The 17365-nt window shown below is 40.2% G+C and overlaps 1 protein-coding gene across 1 annotated transcript in view; it reads left to right on the top strand.

The window, feature by feature from the left end:
* Positions 1 to 17365, top strand: part of LOC139730806 (carnitine O-palmitoyltransferase 1, liver isoform-like) — a 52459-nt gene that overhangs the window by 28257 nt on the left and 6837 nt on the right. The window contains exons 6-14 of the mRNA XM_071641674.1: positions 427 to 531; positions 1855 to 1986; positions 2598 to 2646; positions 3138 to 3267; positions 4419 to 4561; positions 5386 to 5585; positions 6681 to 6834; positions 8697 to 8768; positions 9408 to 9571. Of these exons, the coding sequence (XP_071497775.1) occupies positions 427 to 531; positions 1855 to 1986; positions 2598 to 2646; positions 3138 to 3267; positions 4419 to 4561; positions 5386 to 5585; positions 6681 to 6834; positions 8697 to 8768; positions 9408 to 9571 (1149 nt within the window). The remainder of the gene's footprint in view (positions 1 to 426; positions 532 to 1854; positions 1987 to 2597; positions 2647 to 3137; positions 3268 to 4418; positions 4562 to 5385; positions 5586 to 6680; positions 6835 to 8696; positions 8769 to 9407; positions 9572 to 17365) is intronic.

Genomic DNA, 17365 nt, shown 5'->3' with positions numbered 1-17365 from the left:
ATTTTCTCGTACAGATATTTTCGCGAATGAGCAGGTCACGGACATTTTTGCGAGAGGTTCTTTTCGCAAATTGACACCGAGGCTATTCTTAGTGCACAAGTAGCCTCGCGCATGGCGACATTTTTGGTATGTTGTTGAATTCAAGGACTGATACTGATTTGCGAAAAAATGATGAAACCCACACGAAAATAACAGCTTAATACAGTATAATCTTTTGTTAAACTACAGAAACAGCACTGCTGAACAATTCTGTTGTTCTATAGTATGTGCATCAGCCATGCATTCCAGACAGTATAGAAAGTGATGTAATGCATGATACATACATGTATATAATCATAATTGTCACAACAGTTTTATCGCCACTAGTGTTTCATACCTATTTGTGTTGTGTCTCTTTTCTTGGTTTCTTTTTTGATGAACGTGTAGGGAAAAGTACGTCTATCTCTCTAGTCGTGAGCCCATCCCAATGTACAGCAACTATTACGCCCTCGACTTCTGCTACTATCAACCCACAAGGATCCAAGCCGCCAGGTAGTTTCGTTGACGTCAAATCTTTAGATATTTCAATAATATCCTTATTTTTTTATCTTTAGTTATGTCTTCAAATGGTATATTGGTTGTAAATTAGAGTTGATAACAATTATTTCTGCACTGAGGACTTTGTACTATGTGTACAAAGCTATTGGAATGTTTGTGCCAATTTGCACTCGGAGCACTCAAAAGCATGATACTGCTAAGTTGAATAAAGGTACAAAATTGAATTATAGCATCTAGACTGAGGCTTTTAAATTCTGGGGGTGGTTTCACATTCGATCGTGGATGCTTCATCACCTCGTCTGATTTTGTATCTTTATTGAACGTTTAATACCTAGATGAATCAGAACTTACATCGACTGCTGAACTATTTTCACAAGAACGGAAGAATGAAAAACAAACAAACTAAGACCCCATTTACAGTGCGGGGCTGGGCCGAGCTGCGGCCAAGCCGCGGCCGAGCCCAGCCTCAATTGCGAGGCCGAGCCCCGCAATTTTGTCCGTTTACACTGCCGGGCTCGGCCGCGCTTTTGATTCAAACCTTTCAATATTTTGTCGTAGTGGCGCTCTGCTTGTAATCAAACGCAATTTGGTATTGTCTGGTTTTCAGACCCTTTGCCAACTGAAATCTGTGGCGACGAAGTCGCTGTTCGGGCAAAGGCCTTTGCCGAAGGAAAAAATCCTTTGCAGGACAAAACCACCTTAAACTACACTAGTTTTTGATGTTGAGGGGGTAAATATCCTGAATAGCGAAAAAGTACAGATAGAGGGTTTGGAAGCCAGACTAAAATTGGCCGCTCATTTGGCCCAGTTTGCGTTTACGCTGAGAAAAGGCCGGGCTCGGCCGCGGCTCGGCCGTGAGCGAGACCACCTCCAGACCGAGGCCAAATGCGAGGCCAATTTTGGCCCCGCATTTGGCCTTTTGCGTGTTTACACTGAAGCGGGGCTGGGCCGAGCTGCGGCCGAGCCGCGGCTGCGCCTCACACTGTAAACGGGGTCTGATACTAGATAGTTAAGTGCATTCTCACTCAATGTTAATTTATGAATAATGAAAAAAAAAATCAGAAAAGCAGATAAATGGAAGTAAATGGACATAAAACAAGAAAGCAATGGGACTTAAGATTTTCACATGCTTTCACAAAGTATTGATGCTAGCAGCAACCACTAACAACTGGAATTTTACAGATGCTTGAAAACTGACATAGAGTCTGGAAGAATTGATGGTTTGTTAAAACTACCAGGGTGTTGCTTGCATTGTTTCTGGCGCAATTTACTCTTTGTTACTAATTTTCTGATGTTGCTTCGCCCACAATCCTAAAGAGCGGCCATGTTCATCCACCGGGAGATGATTTTTAAGAGGGAACTGGAGCGGGAGAGCTTGCACCCGATCTGGATCCGGAACACCATCCCTATGTGCATGAGCCAGTACGAGAGATGCCTGTCAACAACAAGGTGAGACAACGGTCCAGTGACCAAACACTGCCTTCTTCTCTCTCCTGTGTGCCAGGCAAAAGGGCACTGATGTTATACTCATACTGTGAGTTACATCCTTCTGTATGGCTGATAGTAATGCACCCATGTAATGACAGTGCTTGCAGTGAAATTTTTGTAAGTGCTGATTGATGCTTCTCATGTTACGAAGTCACTTTGTCCTGATTCTGTGTAGAGATTCAGAGAAAAATGAATGTTAAGCAGCTACAGCTTCAGGTTTCTGTTATGATTTGGCTGCACTGCAAGCTCAGTGATGCATCTAGTACAGACTATTTTTTTTTTTTGAATGCCATCATCTTCATAATTCTGAATTTGTGATTTTTTACCAGGATGGCAGGAATATTGGATTTCAATTATAAAGCCCAAGTTCGACGGGGCGGAATGATCATGTTCAGAGAGCTATGTTTAAGCCAAAGTGAGCTTTATCTTACTAAGTATGGTATGAATATTCTTGTGTACTAGTAATCAGACTGCCCTGACATTGAAAATGATTGACACGTAAACTATATGATTTTCATCACTGCATTTGGAAGGAAGTTATTTGCACATTTCTCAATGTTTTTTCCCTCCAGAGTGCCAGGTGAAGAATGCGACGAACTTGTACACCATGACAACTCTAAGGTATGTCCAAAACTTGGATTGATTTCTTCCATTAGAACACTAAAGACAGGAGGTGTGCTATAGATAGATGATCGACCATTGAAGACAGGTCCCTCTCATTGACAGTCACCATTGTAATCAAATAACCAACAAAGACAGATGGCCACTCTACACAGGTGAACGTTGCAAAAGGTGACACTTGTGAACATATTGCCATTATAAACATGTCACAACTGTATGGACAGGTTGCTATTGTACACATGTGGTTGTTTGAAAAAAAGAATAGTTTTAATTTTGAAGCAATGCAGAAAATTTGAGGATTGTTTTGCAGAGGCATTGTATATAAAGCTGTGTGATGTTGCAGCTGATTGACAAATTGCCTTACATCGATGTAAAGTTAAGCACTGAATTGATCAGTGCTTTTAGTAGGAGCCATAACAAAAGAAATCACGGGCATACATACTCGAGTAGGATGTGTGATGTTGTTCCTGGTCATCCTTTTTTTCATCCAGCACATAACGATTTACCGCAAGGGGCTCTTCTACAAAGTAGACACCCATGACGCCCGGGGGAAGGTTATCTCTGCGGCGGCCATCGAGAAGCAAATCGAGTGGATTCTGGAGGATGCGGACAAGCGGGCAGGTGGGTCATCTCTCCTCGGGTCTGTCACCATGGTTACCATCTGAAAATAAAACTTTGCCCCCCCCCCCCCCCCCAACATACACTCGTACATGTGTCTTTGGCAATGCATGCGTGGGCATTGATTGCTTAATTCATGCTGTGCCTCATCTCTCAACTGGCACATCTGGTCCCGTGCTTTGTTTACGGACTAGTACAGATATCCAGACAGTAACTGGATAAGGATTACTGTATACGGCGAACATTTCGCGAGGTTTTTATTTTCATGAATTTCGTGAGTCAGATGCCACTCGCGAAATTAAAGACACACGAAAATATTGACTCTGATCCCGATGTGGATGTACATTTCTCCATTTAGCACAAGACTCCACGATCGCGAATTCAACCACTCACGAAATCGTCGGGAACTCCCGATTCGCGAAAATTTTGACTCACGAAATATATGGCGTATACTGTACTTAATCCTCTTAGTCCTTCTTTTTACATGTAACCTTCAGGGGATGCTGTCATATATATATATATATATATTTTTTTTTTTTTTTTTTCTGACTATGCTGCAAAATATGCTATGCTGTGTCCACACTACCAGGTCGTGATAAATCACCAAGGGGCAGGGTTAACTCTTGTTTTTCTGGTGATATAGGTGAATTACTTGTCATCTATTATAGAAGTTTAGTCAAGTATATTTGATTGATTGATTGAGGCCAATTTAGGCCATTTATTTGGCAAAATTAAACACAAAAACATATACTAGTGGTATTTACAATGAGAGTCAGGCAGCCATTGAAATATCTTTTTTGTATTAGGTTGCCTACACATGAAAATACTATATACTTTTATACAATGGCAACATGTATTACAAATGATTCTGTGTGCAGTCAAGTAAATGAAGTCAAGTATATATATGTATATATGTTCTTATACTTGTATGTGCTAGAAACATTGAGACATTATGTATACGTTTATCTCTCAACATGAGCGCTGTGTGTATATTTGCATTCATGCACTGATGTAAAGGTTAGTATAATGTGTTAGCTATTTTGTCATCCATCATATGATATCATATTTTTAGTACCATTGCAATTATCAATCAGCATTTCATTGATTGATATTTTTTTTATATGAATCAATTCATTTCTTTCATTTTTTCATAGACTCAGATGAAGCTGCTAGGAGTCGTTATCTTGCTGCTCTAACCACCATGAATCGTACTGAGTGGGCCAAAGTGCGCAATGAATACTTTGCGTCTGGGGTCAACGCACTGTCTCTGGAAATCCTGGAGTCCTCAATATTCACGGTAATGCCAGGTGTCACTTTTTTGTCTACGTTTGCCCTGTCCTGGATACAAATTTATCAACTTGAGATGTATTTTCGGAAGATAAAATGGGTATTTGCTGGAGATTAAATGCGACTGCAGTAGCGTCAACATCTGATATCATGTGAGAGCGAGCTTGTCGAAAACATCTCATCTTCACATATTTCAATCACGCATGTGGTGTATCTCACTAATCTTTGCGTATGTTTTGCACATTGTCAGCATTTTGAAGTTTGTTTGCAAAACAAATTCTTGATTGAAGCATGAACAGATAAATCAGTTGACAATGTATGAATGAATATATAAATGAATGAGTAAATGAATGAATGAATGAATGAATGAATGAATGAATGAATGAATTGATTAATTAATATATGAATGAGCCAGTGAATTAATCCTTGAATAAAGAAGCAGATGTAACATAATGAATTGAGAACTGCCTTAATAATGAATGATTTTGTAAATTTGTACATCAAATTTGTGAATAGCTTTCTGTCTTCATACAAGAGGCTTCTACAGAGTTTTATTCAAGTGTGCTTACCAGCTGTTCTCTCTTCTTAAAAAAGAGAGTCCCTCAAAACTCCAGAGCAAGTGTATGTAAGAATACATTATGTTTGATTTGCTGCAAATTTGGCTTGTTTTGAAGGCCTCTTGTGAGATTGTGCTTGTGGACAAATAAGCTGTAGGAATAGCTTGGTAAGTAATTAAGTTCGAAAATTCTCAAGCAGCTAGCAAACTAAGACTATCATCTTCATACACCCTCCCTTCAGTATATTCCTTACTAAATTTCTTTTCTGTATAATTAGCTGTCACTGGAGACGTTGACGTTCCCCGACATGTCGTCACGGGCCAGGTACACGCTGACTGGCGACGGAGGAAACATGTGGTTTGACAAGAGCTTCCACGCCGTGGTCTTCAGCGACGGGAAGTGCGGGGTGAACGTGGAGCACTCGTGGGGAGACGCCCTGGTCATGGCTCACATGCTGGAGTATTGCGTCATGGAGGAGTGAGTTTTTCTCCATTTTTTTTTTTTCACGGGTGTCCACAGATTGTTTTTCATACCATCCATCTATGCTTCATGTTGCAATCTGCCCATAGCTAGGGCTCGGGAAAATGTCACAGAGATTTGCATATTTCTCAATGTTGCTTCTCAGGCTTCTGACTGAAAGGGGACCCGATACATCATGTTTTCGAGGTGTAATCAGTGTGTGTCCCACATCTTGTTACTGCAATTTCAGCAAAACCGTTTAATGGATTTTCATATTACCTGGTTCAAGCACACTAGAAGAGGTTTAAATATTAAGCTTCTCAGATTTTGGGCAAAATCCTGTGAGACTAATGAGGTCAAAAGTCACTAAAAGTTTGCCTCCCCCCCCCCCCCCCCCCCCCCAAATGCCATTTCTAGTCATTAGTTCAGTTGGGAATGTTTAGTGATAATGTCAGTTGGTGGACAGAGTACGAATAATGAACAATTCGCGTGAACATAATAGTGGCGATAGGTCAAAGGTCACTGTATTTCAGCCAGGTCAAAGGTCACTACTTCGGCTAGGTCAAGGCTGGATTTCAGCTGGGAATGTTTATTGGTAATATTATCAGATAAAAAGAATAGAAGTTAATCAGCAGTTAGATGTCTGGTATTACTGGGATGAAAGGTCAAAGATTAGTGCCAAAGGTCAATGACAAAGGTCACAAAAGTGAAGGTGAAATATAATTTCATGAACATAGATTCTACTCTGTATGTGTCCAATAGTATTATGGTAGTTGGTTTAATGGATAGAAATAGATTGGAAAGTATTTCTGCAGTGCAGAGAGGGTTTAGGGTCCATCCTCGATGTGTGGTCAAGATTAAATTTCAATTTCCAGTGTTCTTGTGGCAGACAAAGTGATTGTGTGAGAAGCACAAACATCCCAGTTCTGAATTGCTCTAGTTTTCATGTATTGTGCCAGGCGTTACAAAAAAAATATTCCCCCACATGCCCAATAAAGGGGCTTGTCCACAATAAAATTTTACATTGAAAGACGGGTGATAAGGAAATGCTACTCTTCATGCCAGAACCCCCTACATAATATTTCTGTCATTTCATCATCAATGGTTTGTCAGGCACTTGGACCTCAGCCTGTACACTAAAGATGGTCATTGTGCCCCGCCCCGCTCGAGGGAGAGTCTGACCGGGCGTCAGCCACAGCCGTTGGTCTGGGAGGTCATTGACCCTCTATACAAGACACTCATTGATGCCAGAGACATACACCTCAAGGTATTTGTTTATTTGTGCTGAATGCTGTTTCAGTATGATACATTTGTTTGTGTTGGTTGGATTATAGTATACTTTATAAAATGTTATATATTTTTGTGTATGTTTGTTTTACAAAGACATATTTCATACATTTCATGTTATACATTGTTTATATCTGTTACATTTTATTTATTATATTTTATGCATTATATTATTTGCTTATGTAGACCCTGTTGTCTGTTGTCATACTTCATGTACAGCTGTATATTTTAGTAATTATGTATGTTTGTTTGACTCAGTGTAATTTATGTGTTGTTCATGTGTTTATGTGTGCTGAATTTTGTTTTATTATATGCATTCTACATTTGTTAGTGCCCATTTTATTTTGTTATGTTTCATCTGTTTTGATATATTTGTTTATGTTTGTGTGATTTTAGTGCATGAAAATTACAGTGGTTTTGCAGGATTTTGTAGTTATCTTATAGCTTACAGATGGATAACTGTTGAAAGTTAAGGTCCCATAATTAATTCTAATCTTCCAGTTTTATAATGTAACAAATATTGCTGCTTTGTGTTTTTCAAATGATTACTTGCAAATAAAAGAAATGATTAATGAGATCCGTAATTCTTTTCTTTGTAAATGAGTTCTTACGATGAAAAAGGTTACTTATCTTGATGTGAAGTTAACCTAAATTTTTTGGTTTTGTAAGGATGCTTATACATTATGAATCGCATTTCTGATTTGTAAGATGCATTAAAAATAATAAAAAGTTTTGTTACCTCAAAATTTTCCTTGAATTTCCTTGTCTTAGTTTGTGTTTCAGGTTAAAGTACCTTTCATATAACTAACACTGTGAGACTTACTCGCCCCAAAGTGCTCTCATGTCTTAGTAATCATCAATTAACTGCGACCAGCAGCCCCATATGCATAGCGACCAGCAGTCCCATACGCATAGCGTAATCGGGCTTCGCATTGTAGCATTCAGGATCATGACAGATTTATTATCGCAGGATAAATGTCAACTTAAAATCCCAACAATTCTTCAATTTGAAGACTTACCAATTAAGGTGAAGTATTGAAAACAGGCTTCGGGCAATGTTTGGTTCTGCCTATAGTCCCTTTCTGTTCGAATTGATGACTGAATGTGACTCGGTCGAGAGGACCTTGGGAGAGCTACATACACTGAATACTACAGCCAGTGCATGCGAACACATCACATGCACACAAATTTCAAATCCATCAACGGATAAGATGTTTGTGTGCGCATGCACCGGCCGTAGTAGTCAGTGTATGTAGCTCTCCCAAGGTCCTCTCGACCGAGTCACATTCAGTCATCAATTCGAAAAGAAAGGGACTATTGGCAGAACCAAACGTTGTTCGAAGGCTGTTTTCAATACTTCAAATTAAGTGGTAAGTCTTCAAATCGAAGAAATTTTTGGATTTTAAGTTGACATTTACCCGCGATACTAATTCTATCAGGATCCTGAATGCTACAATGCGAAGCCCCATTACGCTATGCATATGGGGCTGCTGGTCGCAGTTAGCTATGCGTACAATGGGCTGCGCGCTGCTGGTCGCAGTCAGTGGTTTCGTACAATATTTATCGACGCCGTACGGCGACGGCTCTGGTATGAAACCATTATTGCATGATTACTAAGACATGAGAGCACTTTGGGGCGAGTAATTCTCACAGACAACATACTTTAACGTGAAACACAAACCAAGACAAGGAAATTCAGGGAAACTTTTGAGGTACTAAAACTTTTTATTATCTTTAATTTCTACAGAATTATGTAGCACATTCAAGTGAAGCAGACCAAAATCTTACTTATCACTCACTTGGCAAAATTACGTTTTTTTCTCATTTTCTTCAAATGAACAGAAAGTGCCTGACCTTGATTTGATTGTCACTCATCACGACCATTATGGGAAGGGATTTATGAAGAAAGTCAAGGTAAGTTTGTGTTTTTAGCCCTAGTGTCCTTCAAACTAAGACAGACATCCATATGCTGCACCACATTAATAAGTTCAATGATTCTGACTGTGGTAGTAATGTAAAAAATGTTGCTTTAAATGTTCATTATGTGTAATGAGTTTCATATTCTCTCTATAATAAAAGAAATGAAGTATTGCTGTAGTGATATTGATTATTAATCCCCTAGAAAAAGTATACCAGTAGATTTCTCAAGTAGTAAACATAAATATCAATTCCTCTTTTCCCAGAGTCTGTTGGGTCATGCGTCATGTTTTCAGGAGGACTAGAATCTGTTGGGAAACAAATAAAGTTATATATTTTCAATTTAAAAACATTTAGAATATAAAAATTTCTTGTGCTCATTTTGGAATGATTAGAGGATCTTCCATGTATCTTGAAAGTGGGAGTGTTTAAATTCATAGACAACTTTCTTTCCTGACATCAGGCATTAACTGCCACAGTGTGTGGAAAAATGGCCACACCCTCTGTCTTTATAGTGGTAGTCCATACTTCTTCTAGGAAAAGCTTGTAGATCTCCACCACAGAGCCTTCATTTTGTTGAATGGCTCATAAACCTGCCATAATGATATTTTTTTTAATGATATATAATCTTTCCAGCTAAGTCCCGACGGCTACATCCAGACGGCTCTCCAGCTGACCTACTATCGGGACTCGGGCGGCAAGTTTGCCCTGACGTACGAGTCCTGCGCCCTTCGCCTGTACCGTGAGGGGCGGACGGAGACTGTGAGGTCCTTCACCAAGGAGTGCAAAGACTTTGTCCTGTGAGTGCCAAGATCCAAGCCCATCCCAAATTAACCTCTTTTTTGTGTGTGTGTGTGTATGGTTTAGAAGATTAAGAAGTATTCTTAATTGCAACATGCCCCCCCCTCCCCCCCCCCCCAAAGTTAGGGTCACTGCTGGCACATGATATACTGAGTGAAAACGATGGTAAAGTGACAGGTGTTGTGCTTAGTAGTTAATTGATTCCCATATCATCATCTAAGTTTTTATTTTTTCAGTACTAACAAATGAAGGATGAATGCATTGCAGTATTAGTGCAGTGGTTTTATAAGAAGTACACCAAAACCATACTTATACACATACTTTTTAGCAATTGTTGCAGTCTTGTCAGTGTTTGAGAAATAAAACATTGCCTCACTCACACTACAGTTTTTTAATATCTCTGATCTTCAATGATATCTTTAAAAGTATTTGTTCGCTTTCTGCCAAATTCTGCATGATGTGAGAATTTAAGGTTAATTCTTTGACTTGAAGATGTGTGGTTATACAATGTAAAATGACCCCCCCCCCCAAAAAAAAAAAAAAAAAAACCACCACCAACAACAACAACAACAACAAAAATTAGGACTAGACTTGGAATTTGTCAACACTGACAAATTAGGTGATCCGATCTATTTGGAAATCAATGATTTACGTCCTGATCCCAATAGGCATGACCATAAATGTTTCATCTGCGTTTAGGGGACATTGGCCGTGTGATGTTTGGATTCTCATTTAGAAAAGGGAGTCAGACCTGCCATCTTTGGTACCGAATTCCGTATACACTAACGAAGATACAGAATGAAGTATATTTGACCTTTGACCCCACTTTGCACACCCAAGATGGCATCTGAGCAAAAATTGGTTATTTTCTGAAATGATTCTTGTAACATGCTCTTTGCGTGTGCAAAATATGGGAAAGATAGGACATGTATTCACCAAGATACAGGATTAAACATTTATGACCTTTGACCCTAATTTACATACCCAAGATGGTGTCCGATCAAGTAGTTGTTATTTTATGAAATAATGTACATGACACGAACTAAACATGTGAAAAATATGGGGGTGATAGGGGCTGTTTTTCTTGAGTTATTGCAAAGAAATTTGCAGAAAGAAATAAATATCTCAATACATCGAAGATAAGCTTTAATTTCAACCAAGTTTTTTAACGTGATCCCGACATCGTATGAAAAAATGGAGGGTACATGACAATAGCCCAAAGTCTCAGCTACAACCTATTAAAATCTGGGAGAAATTTACCGAAGGGTAAGTGAGCTAGTGCTCGATACAGACAGTCATGTCAATTTTCATTTCCAGATCAACGCCACTCCAATAGAGATAACACGTAAAGTGGTCAAATTTGACAAGGTTACTTTCAATCCATTTTTACGAGGTAATGACGTCACCCAATCAAAACTATGATTGAACAAAACAGAAAGAGCAAATAATAAGCTACAACATATTAAAATCTGGGAGAAATTCACCGAAGGGTAAGTAAGCTAGTGCTCGATAAAGACAATCGTGTCAATTTTCACATCTAGAAAAATTCCCTCCCATTAGACCGGGGGCCCAGAGCATTTATTCAGCTGAAAAGGGTCACACTTTTTGATGGTCTCACCATGTGAGGATGTGGCCAAGGGTCAATAAAATGAATTGCTGGCAAGTCACATCCTGTACCGTAAGCCTAGGGGCCACAAAAAGGGACCCCGAAAAATGGATTTATTTAGCCGAAGGGGGTCACGGACAAAAGTTGGTGGATATTGTTCCTTTGGGTGTACTTATCATGAAAACAGCAATGCCAGCTATTTTATCCTGTACGGGGCCCCAGACAGTAGCCCCAAAGGGCCCCACAAATATGGTGTTATTCAGCTGAAAAGGGTCACGGCTAATTTCTTTTGCAATGGAAGTAGTTCCCATCAGAGATATTCAAAACACCAAAGCCAGCTATTTTATCCTGTACGGGGCCCCAGACAGTAGCCCCAAAGGGCCCCACCCCCATAGGCCCTACGTACAAACACACACAAACATTGATTTTATTCAGTTGAAAAGAGTCACGGCTAATTTCTTTTGCAATGGAAGGAGTATCAATCAGAGATATCCAAAACACCAAAGCCAGCTATTTTGTCCTGTACGGGGCCCCAGACAGTAGACCCAAAGTGCCCCACCCTCTTATAAGCCCTATGTACAAACACACACACACACACACACACACACTGACTTTATTCAGCTGATTAGAGTAACGGTTAATTTCATTTGCAATGGAAGGAGTACCCATCAGAGACATACAAAACACCAAAGCCAGTTATTTTGTCCTGTACGGGGCCCCAGACAGTAGCCCCAAAGTGCCCCCCCCCCCCCCCCCCCAACACACATACTCACACAATAGTAGTTTCATTCAGCTGAAAAGGGTCATGGCTAATTTCTTTTGCAATGGAATTAGTACCCATCAGAGAAATCCAAAATACCAAAGCCAGTTATTTTATCCTGCATGTGGCCCCAGACAGTAGCCCCAGACAGTAGCCCCAAATTGCCCCCTTACCCCCTCCCCCTCCCCCCCCCCCCAACACACACACACATTGATTTTATTCAGCTGAAAAGGATCACGGCTACCGTACTTTCTTTTGCAATCGGAAGTAGTACTCATCAGAGATATCCAAAGCACTAAAGCCAGTTATTTTATCCTGTACGGGGCCCCAGACAGTAGCCCCAAAGTGCCCCCTACACACACACACACACACACACACACACACACACACACACACACATATATATATATATTGGTTTCATTCAGCCGAAAAGGGTCACGGCTAATTTCTTTTGCAATGGAAGTAGTATCCATCGGATATCAAAATACCAAAGTCAGATATTTTATCCTGCACGGGGCCCCAGACAGTAGCTCCAAAGTGTTTTGCTTTATTCTCTTTATTGTTCGCATTTCTAAATATGCGCTCCTTCGTCTTCATTTTCGCGACAATGACAACGCGTCCTCCTCATCATCATTAGTTTTGCTGTTCTGGCAAACATTTTCCAGCGTATCGGCTACGTTCAATTTTAGAGCGGCGAGAGCGGAAGACATGCGTAATTGAGTCTGGGAAAGCGTAGGAACAGCGTAGCTAAAGCGGCCAACAGCGTTATCGAAGCAGGAATGAAGCGTCGTAGGAACAGGCCTTGATTTTATACGAGAGTAGAGAACTTAGTGAGAGCGTCGTTAAAGCGGGAAGGTCGTGCTTTGATCAAGAAAGCGGCGCAGCAGCGGGACCATGTCGTCGGTGTCTAGTTTAGACTGTATTTCCCGTTTTTGTGCCGCTGTTACTATACGGTCAGAAAAACCTGGAATTGTTACGCTCATCCCGCGGTATTTACACTGTCACTGCTCTCTCCCCGTTTGAGCTACGATTCAAAATAGGTCAATCTTGATGGGGAGATGAGGAAGAAATTTTGAAGCAGTTCAAAATTTCTTCCCGATCTGTAAAATTGCCAGATCCAACCCCATCACCCAAAGGCTGCTGCTATACGATGCTCCCGGTCCCCGTACACTTTTGCCGCTCTCTCCCGATCTGACAGAATGAATAGATCGGGATGCAGATCTTGATAGTGGAATTACATGTGGGGACACTTTAGGAACACTCCGTGGGGCCCCGTACCGCTGTATAACTGGTTTTGGTGTTTTTGATACCTCGTTGAGTACTACTTCCATTGCAAAAGAAATTATAGCAGTGATTCTTTCCACTTAGAATAAAATAATACGGGAGCACTTTCCAGCTACTGGCTGGGGGCCCCTTAAGTGGATGGGTTTGTGTTTTACGTATCTCAGCTGTTAATTCTACTGCCAAGGAAAATAGGCATACATGACTCTTTTCACCTAAAAACACTTAATTCATATGGGGTGGAAATACCTTGGGGCTATACCTGTCAAGGGCCCTGCATCCGGGCCAATATCGCACCTCTTTTAATCGAATTCTTTAATGTTGAATTAAATTTAGCAAAAATTTTGCCTAGATGACATGGTAGTTCAATGTCATATTAATCTCTTCATTCAAATTTATTTTGAAACATTCACATTACCTCTAACCTTATTCTAAATAACATTTTTTCAACTGATATCCATATATAAGACAAGTACCATTCCACTATCCTTTCATTCATAAATTCATAATGATATAGTCACGTGATTACATGCTGCGCTCGTTCATTCAAATTGATTTCTGGCCATCTAATTTAACATGTTCTGCAGTCAATTAAAGGGATAGTACAGTATTGGTTAAGATGAGAATTTGGGCTTTTAAATTTTTGCAAGATACCAGAAAACACTTATGATATAGCACAGAGCATACCATTTTAAGAGCATTTCAAAGTTTATTTGATGAAAATCGGGTTTGTAATGACTGAAACATCCAAAAACAAAGTAAAACAAAGCAATCGTTACAAAGTGTGGGTCCCACACTTTATTAGAATCGCTCTTTTTTGGATATCTCAGCCATTTCAAAACCAATTTTTATCAAATAAACATTGAATTTCTCATAGAATTGCATGCTCTTTCATATTTCGAATGAGATTTCTTATTATCTCACCTAAAAATGTTAGAAACCTGAAATTAGATCTCAACCAGTACTGTACAGTCCCTTTAAACAGATGTGTTCATGCTTGGCCTCTTTCCTTATTTTCTTTCATCGTAGTTATTGTTTTGTAAGCATCGTAGCATTTCATGTTTTCGTATTCGTTTAAGAGACTTTGACACCATTTTTTTTTAACGTGCTTTTTGAATCCAAAGAAGTAAGAAGCCACAAATTATCTGGCCGTTACGAGCGCTTTATTACGAGCGGTCGGCCAGTTCCAAGAAGTCAAGGTTATGATCCTCAAATGTTTTTTTTTTAAATAATTCTTTATATGTCTTCTAGAGATATACGTCTGTATCTATTGTGCTGTCATGACTATAAAAAATGAAGTTATTCTGCATTACTGGTACACGTATAGGCCTAGGCCTTATGGTCATGTATATGAAAGAGAAGGAGCGTTACCAGTCTGGTTACAGAACAACCAAATCCAGTTATACTAGATAAGAAATATGATACTTTTACTCCCTTATAACAGTAATTTATAGATGAAACGAAAACACACATAGAAAGACATGTTAAAATGATCTGAAACAAAGAAATAGCATGATTTCAATTTGAATGAACACGTTTGGAATTTTACTGTCTTTCGCGAAATTTAATGACTAAAATACCATTTTCGGCAAGTCAAGGCGAATTTGAATGAACGTAGGGTACTGTCTTAAAAAATATTCACTCTTAAAGGAGTGAATACAAAAAAAGAGTGAATTTAGAGTGAAATTGGAGTGAATTTTGAGTGAAAATGTTCATTTTCACTCGTTTTGGAGTGACCTCAGGGATCACTCAAAGATTTAGGAGTGATCCCTGAGGTCACTCCAAAACGAGTGAAAATGTACATTTTCACTCAAAATTCACTCCAATTTCACTCTAAATTCACTCTTTTTTGTATTCACTCCTTTAAGAGTAAATATTTTCACTCAATTTTTTTTTTAGAGAGTACCAGCCAATTTGAATACCCATTTTACGAATTCGAACCTTCTATCAAATGAACCAACAAAAGTGCGAAATTGGCTGGGAAAACCTAACTGGCTTTGATGTTTTGGGTATCTATGATGTAAACTAAGGCCTACTTCGATTGTAAAAGAAAAGCAACTATGACTCTTTTCATCTAAATGATGTCATAATAATTATGTGGGGGAGGGGCACTTTATGGCTACTGTAACCTGGGCCCAGTACAAGATGAAATGACTGGTTTTCGTAATATCGTCATCTTGGTTGTGCACTATACAGAAGTATGCTTCCTTTGCAAATTTTTTTGAGTGTTTTACTACTGTAACCTATGGGACCCCGTATACAGTATAAGATGACTTGCTTTAGTGTTTGTGATATCTCTGTTCAGTAGGCCCTGATATTAACGTTACAAAAGAATTTGTAAGACCATTTTCAGCTGATTCACAGTACATGTATAATGGATGGGACACTGTGGAGCTACTGTCTGGGGCTCTGTGCAGGATGAAATAACTAGCCTTGGTGTGTTGAATATCTCTGCTAGGTACTTCTTCCAGTGCAAAAGAAGTACTCGTGTTTGGGGCTATACTGTGCGTGGCCCCGTACAGGATAAAATAACTGCATGGCTTTGGTATTTTGGATATCTCTGATGGGTACTACTTCCATTGCATAAGAAATTAGCCGTGACCCTTTTCAGCTGAATGAAACTAATGTGTGTGTATGTGTGTGTGTGTGTATGTGTGTGTGTGTGTGTGTGTGTGTGTGTTGTGTGTGTGTGTGTGTGTGTGTGTGTGTGTGTGTGTGTGTATGTGTGTGTGTATGTGGAGAGGGGGGGGGGGGCACTTTGGGGCTACTGTCTGGGGCCCCGTACAGGATAAAATAACTAGCTTTGGTGCTTTGGATATCTCTGATGGGTATACTTCCATTGCAAAAGAAATTAGCCGTGACCCATTTTGGCTGAATGAAACTGATGTGTGTGTGTGTGTGTGTGTGTTGGGGGGGGGGGTGCACTTCGGGGCTACTGCCTGGGACCCCGTACAGGATAAAATAACTGGCTTTAGTGCTTTGGATATCTCTGATGAGTATGCCTACTACTTCCAATTGCAAAAGAAAGTAGCCATGACCATTTTCAGCTGAATAAAATCAATGTGTGTGTGTGGGGGGGGGGGGGGGGGGGGAGGGAGTAATTTGGGGCTACTGCCTGGGGCCCCGTGCAGGATAAAATAGCTGGCTTTGGTATTTTGGATATCTCTGATGGGTACTACTTCCATTGCAAAAAAAAAAAAAAAAATAGCCGTGACTCTTTTCAGCTGAATGAAACTAATGTGTGTGTGTGTGTGTGTGGGGGGGGGGGGGGGGGAGCTCCTTTGGGGCTACTGTCCGGGGCCCCGTACTGGCTATCATAGCTGACTTTGGTGTTTTTGATATCTCTGATGGGTACTCCTTCCATTGCAAATGAAATTAGCCGTGACTCTTCTCAGCTGCACGAATGAAATCAATGTTTGTGTGTGTTTGTACGTACATTGTATGGCCTATGGGGGGGGGGGGGGGGGGGTGGGGCAGTTTGGGGCTACTGTCTGGGGCCCCGTACAGGATAAAGTAGCTGGTATTGGTGTTTTGGATATCTCTGATGGGAACTACTTCAATTGCAAAAGAAATTAGCCGTGACTCTTTTCAACTGAATAAAATCAATGTTTGTGTGTGTTTGTACGTAGGCCTATGGGGGGGGGGGGCCCTTTGGGGCTACTGTCTGGGGCCCCGTACAGGATAAAATAGCTGGCTTTGGTGTTTTGAATATCTCTGATGGGAACTACTTCCATTGCAAAAGAAATTAGCCGTGACCCTTTTCAGCTGAATAACACCATATTTGTGGGGCCCTTTGGGGCTACTGTCTGGGGCCCCGTACAGGATAAAATAGCTGGCATTGCTGTTTTCATGATAAGTACACCCAAAGGAACAATATCCACCAACTTTTGTCTGTGACCCCCTTCGGCTGAATAAATCCATTTTTCGGGGTCCCTTTTTGTGGTCCCTAGGCTTACGGTACAGGATGCGACTTGCCAGCAATTCATTTTATTGACCCTTGGACACATCCTTATATGATGAGACCATTAAAAAGTGTGACCCTTTTCAGCTGAATAAATCTTCTGGGCCCCCGGTCTACATAGAGATAACACGTCATAACGAAGATACAGAAAAAAGTGCATATGACCTTTGACCCCACTTTGCACA

The sequence above is a fragment of the Diadema antillarum genome, unplaced genomic scaffold, assembly GCF_040938485.1.
Source record: "Diadema antillarum isolate AM-2024a unplaced genomic scaffold, OU_Dant_1.0 seq00000338_RagTag, whole genome shotgun sequence".
Taxonomy (NCBI): domain Eukaryota; kingdom Metazoa; phylum Echinodermata; class Echinoidea; order Diadematoida; family Diadematidae; genus Diadema; species Diadema antillarum.
The sequence above is the reverse complement of the archived record's forward strand: the minus strand, read 5'-3'. Positions and strand labels throughout refer to the sequence as shown.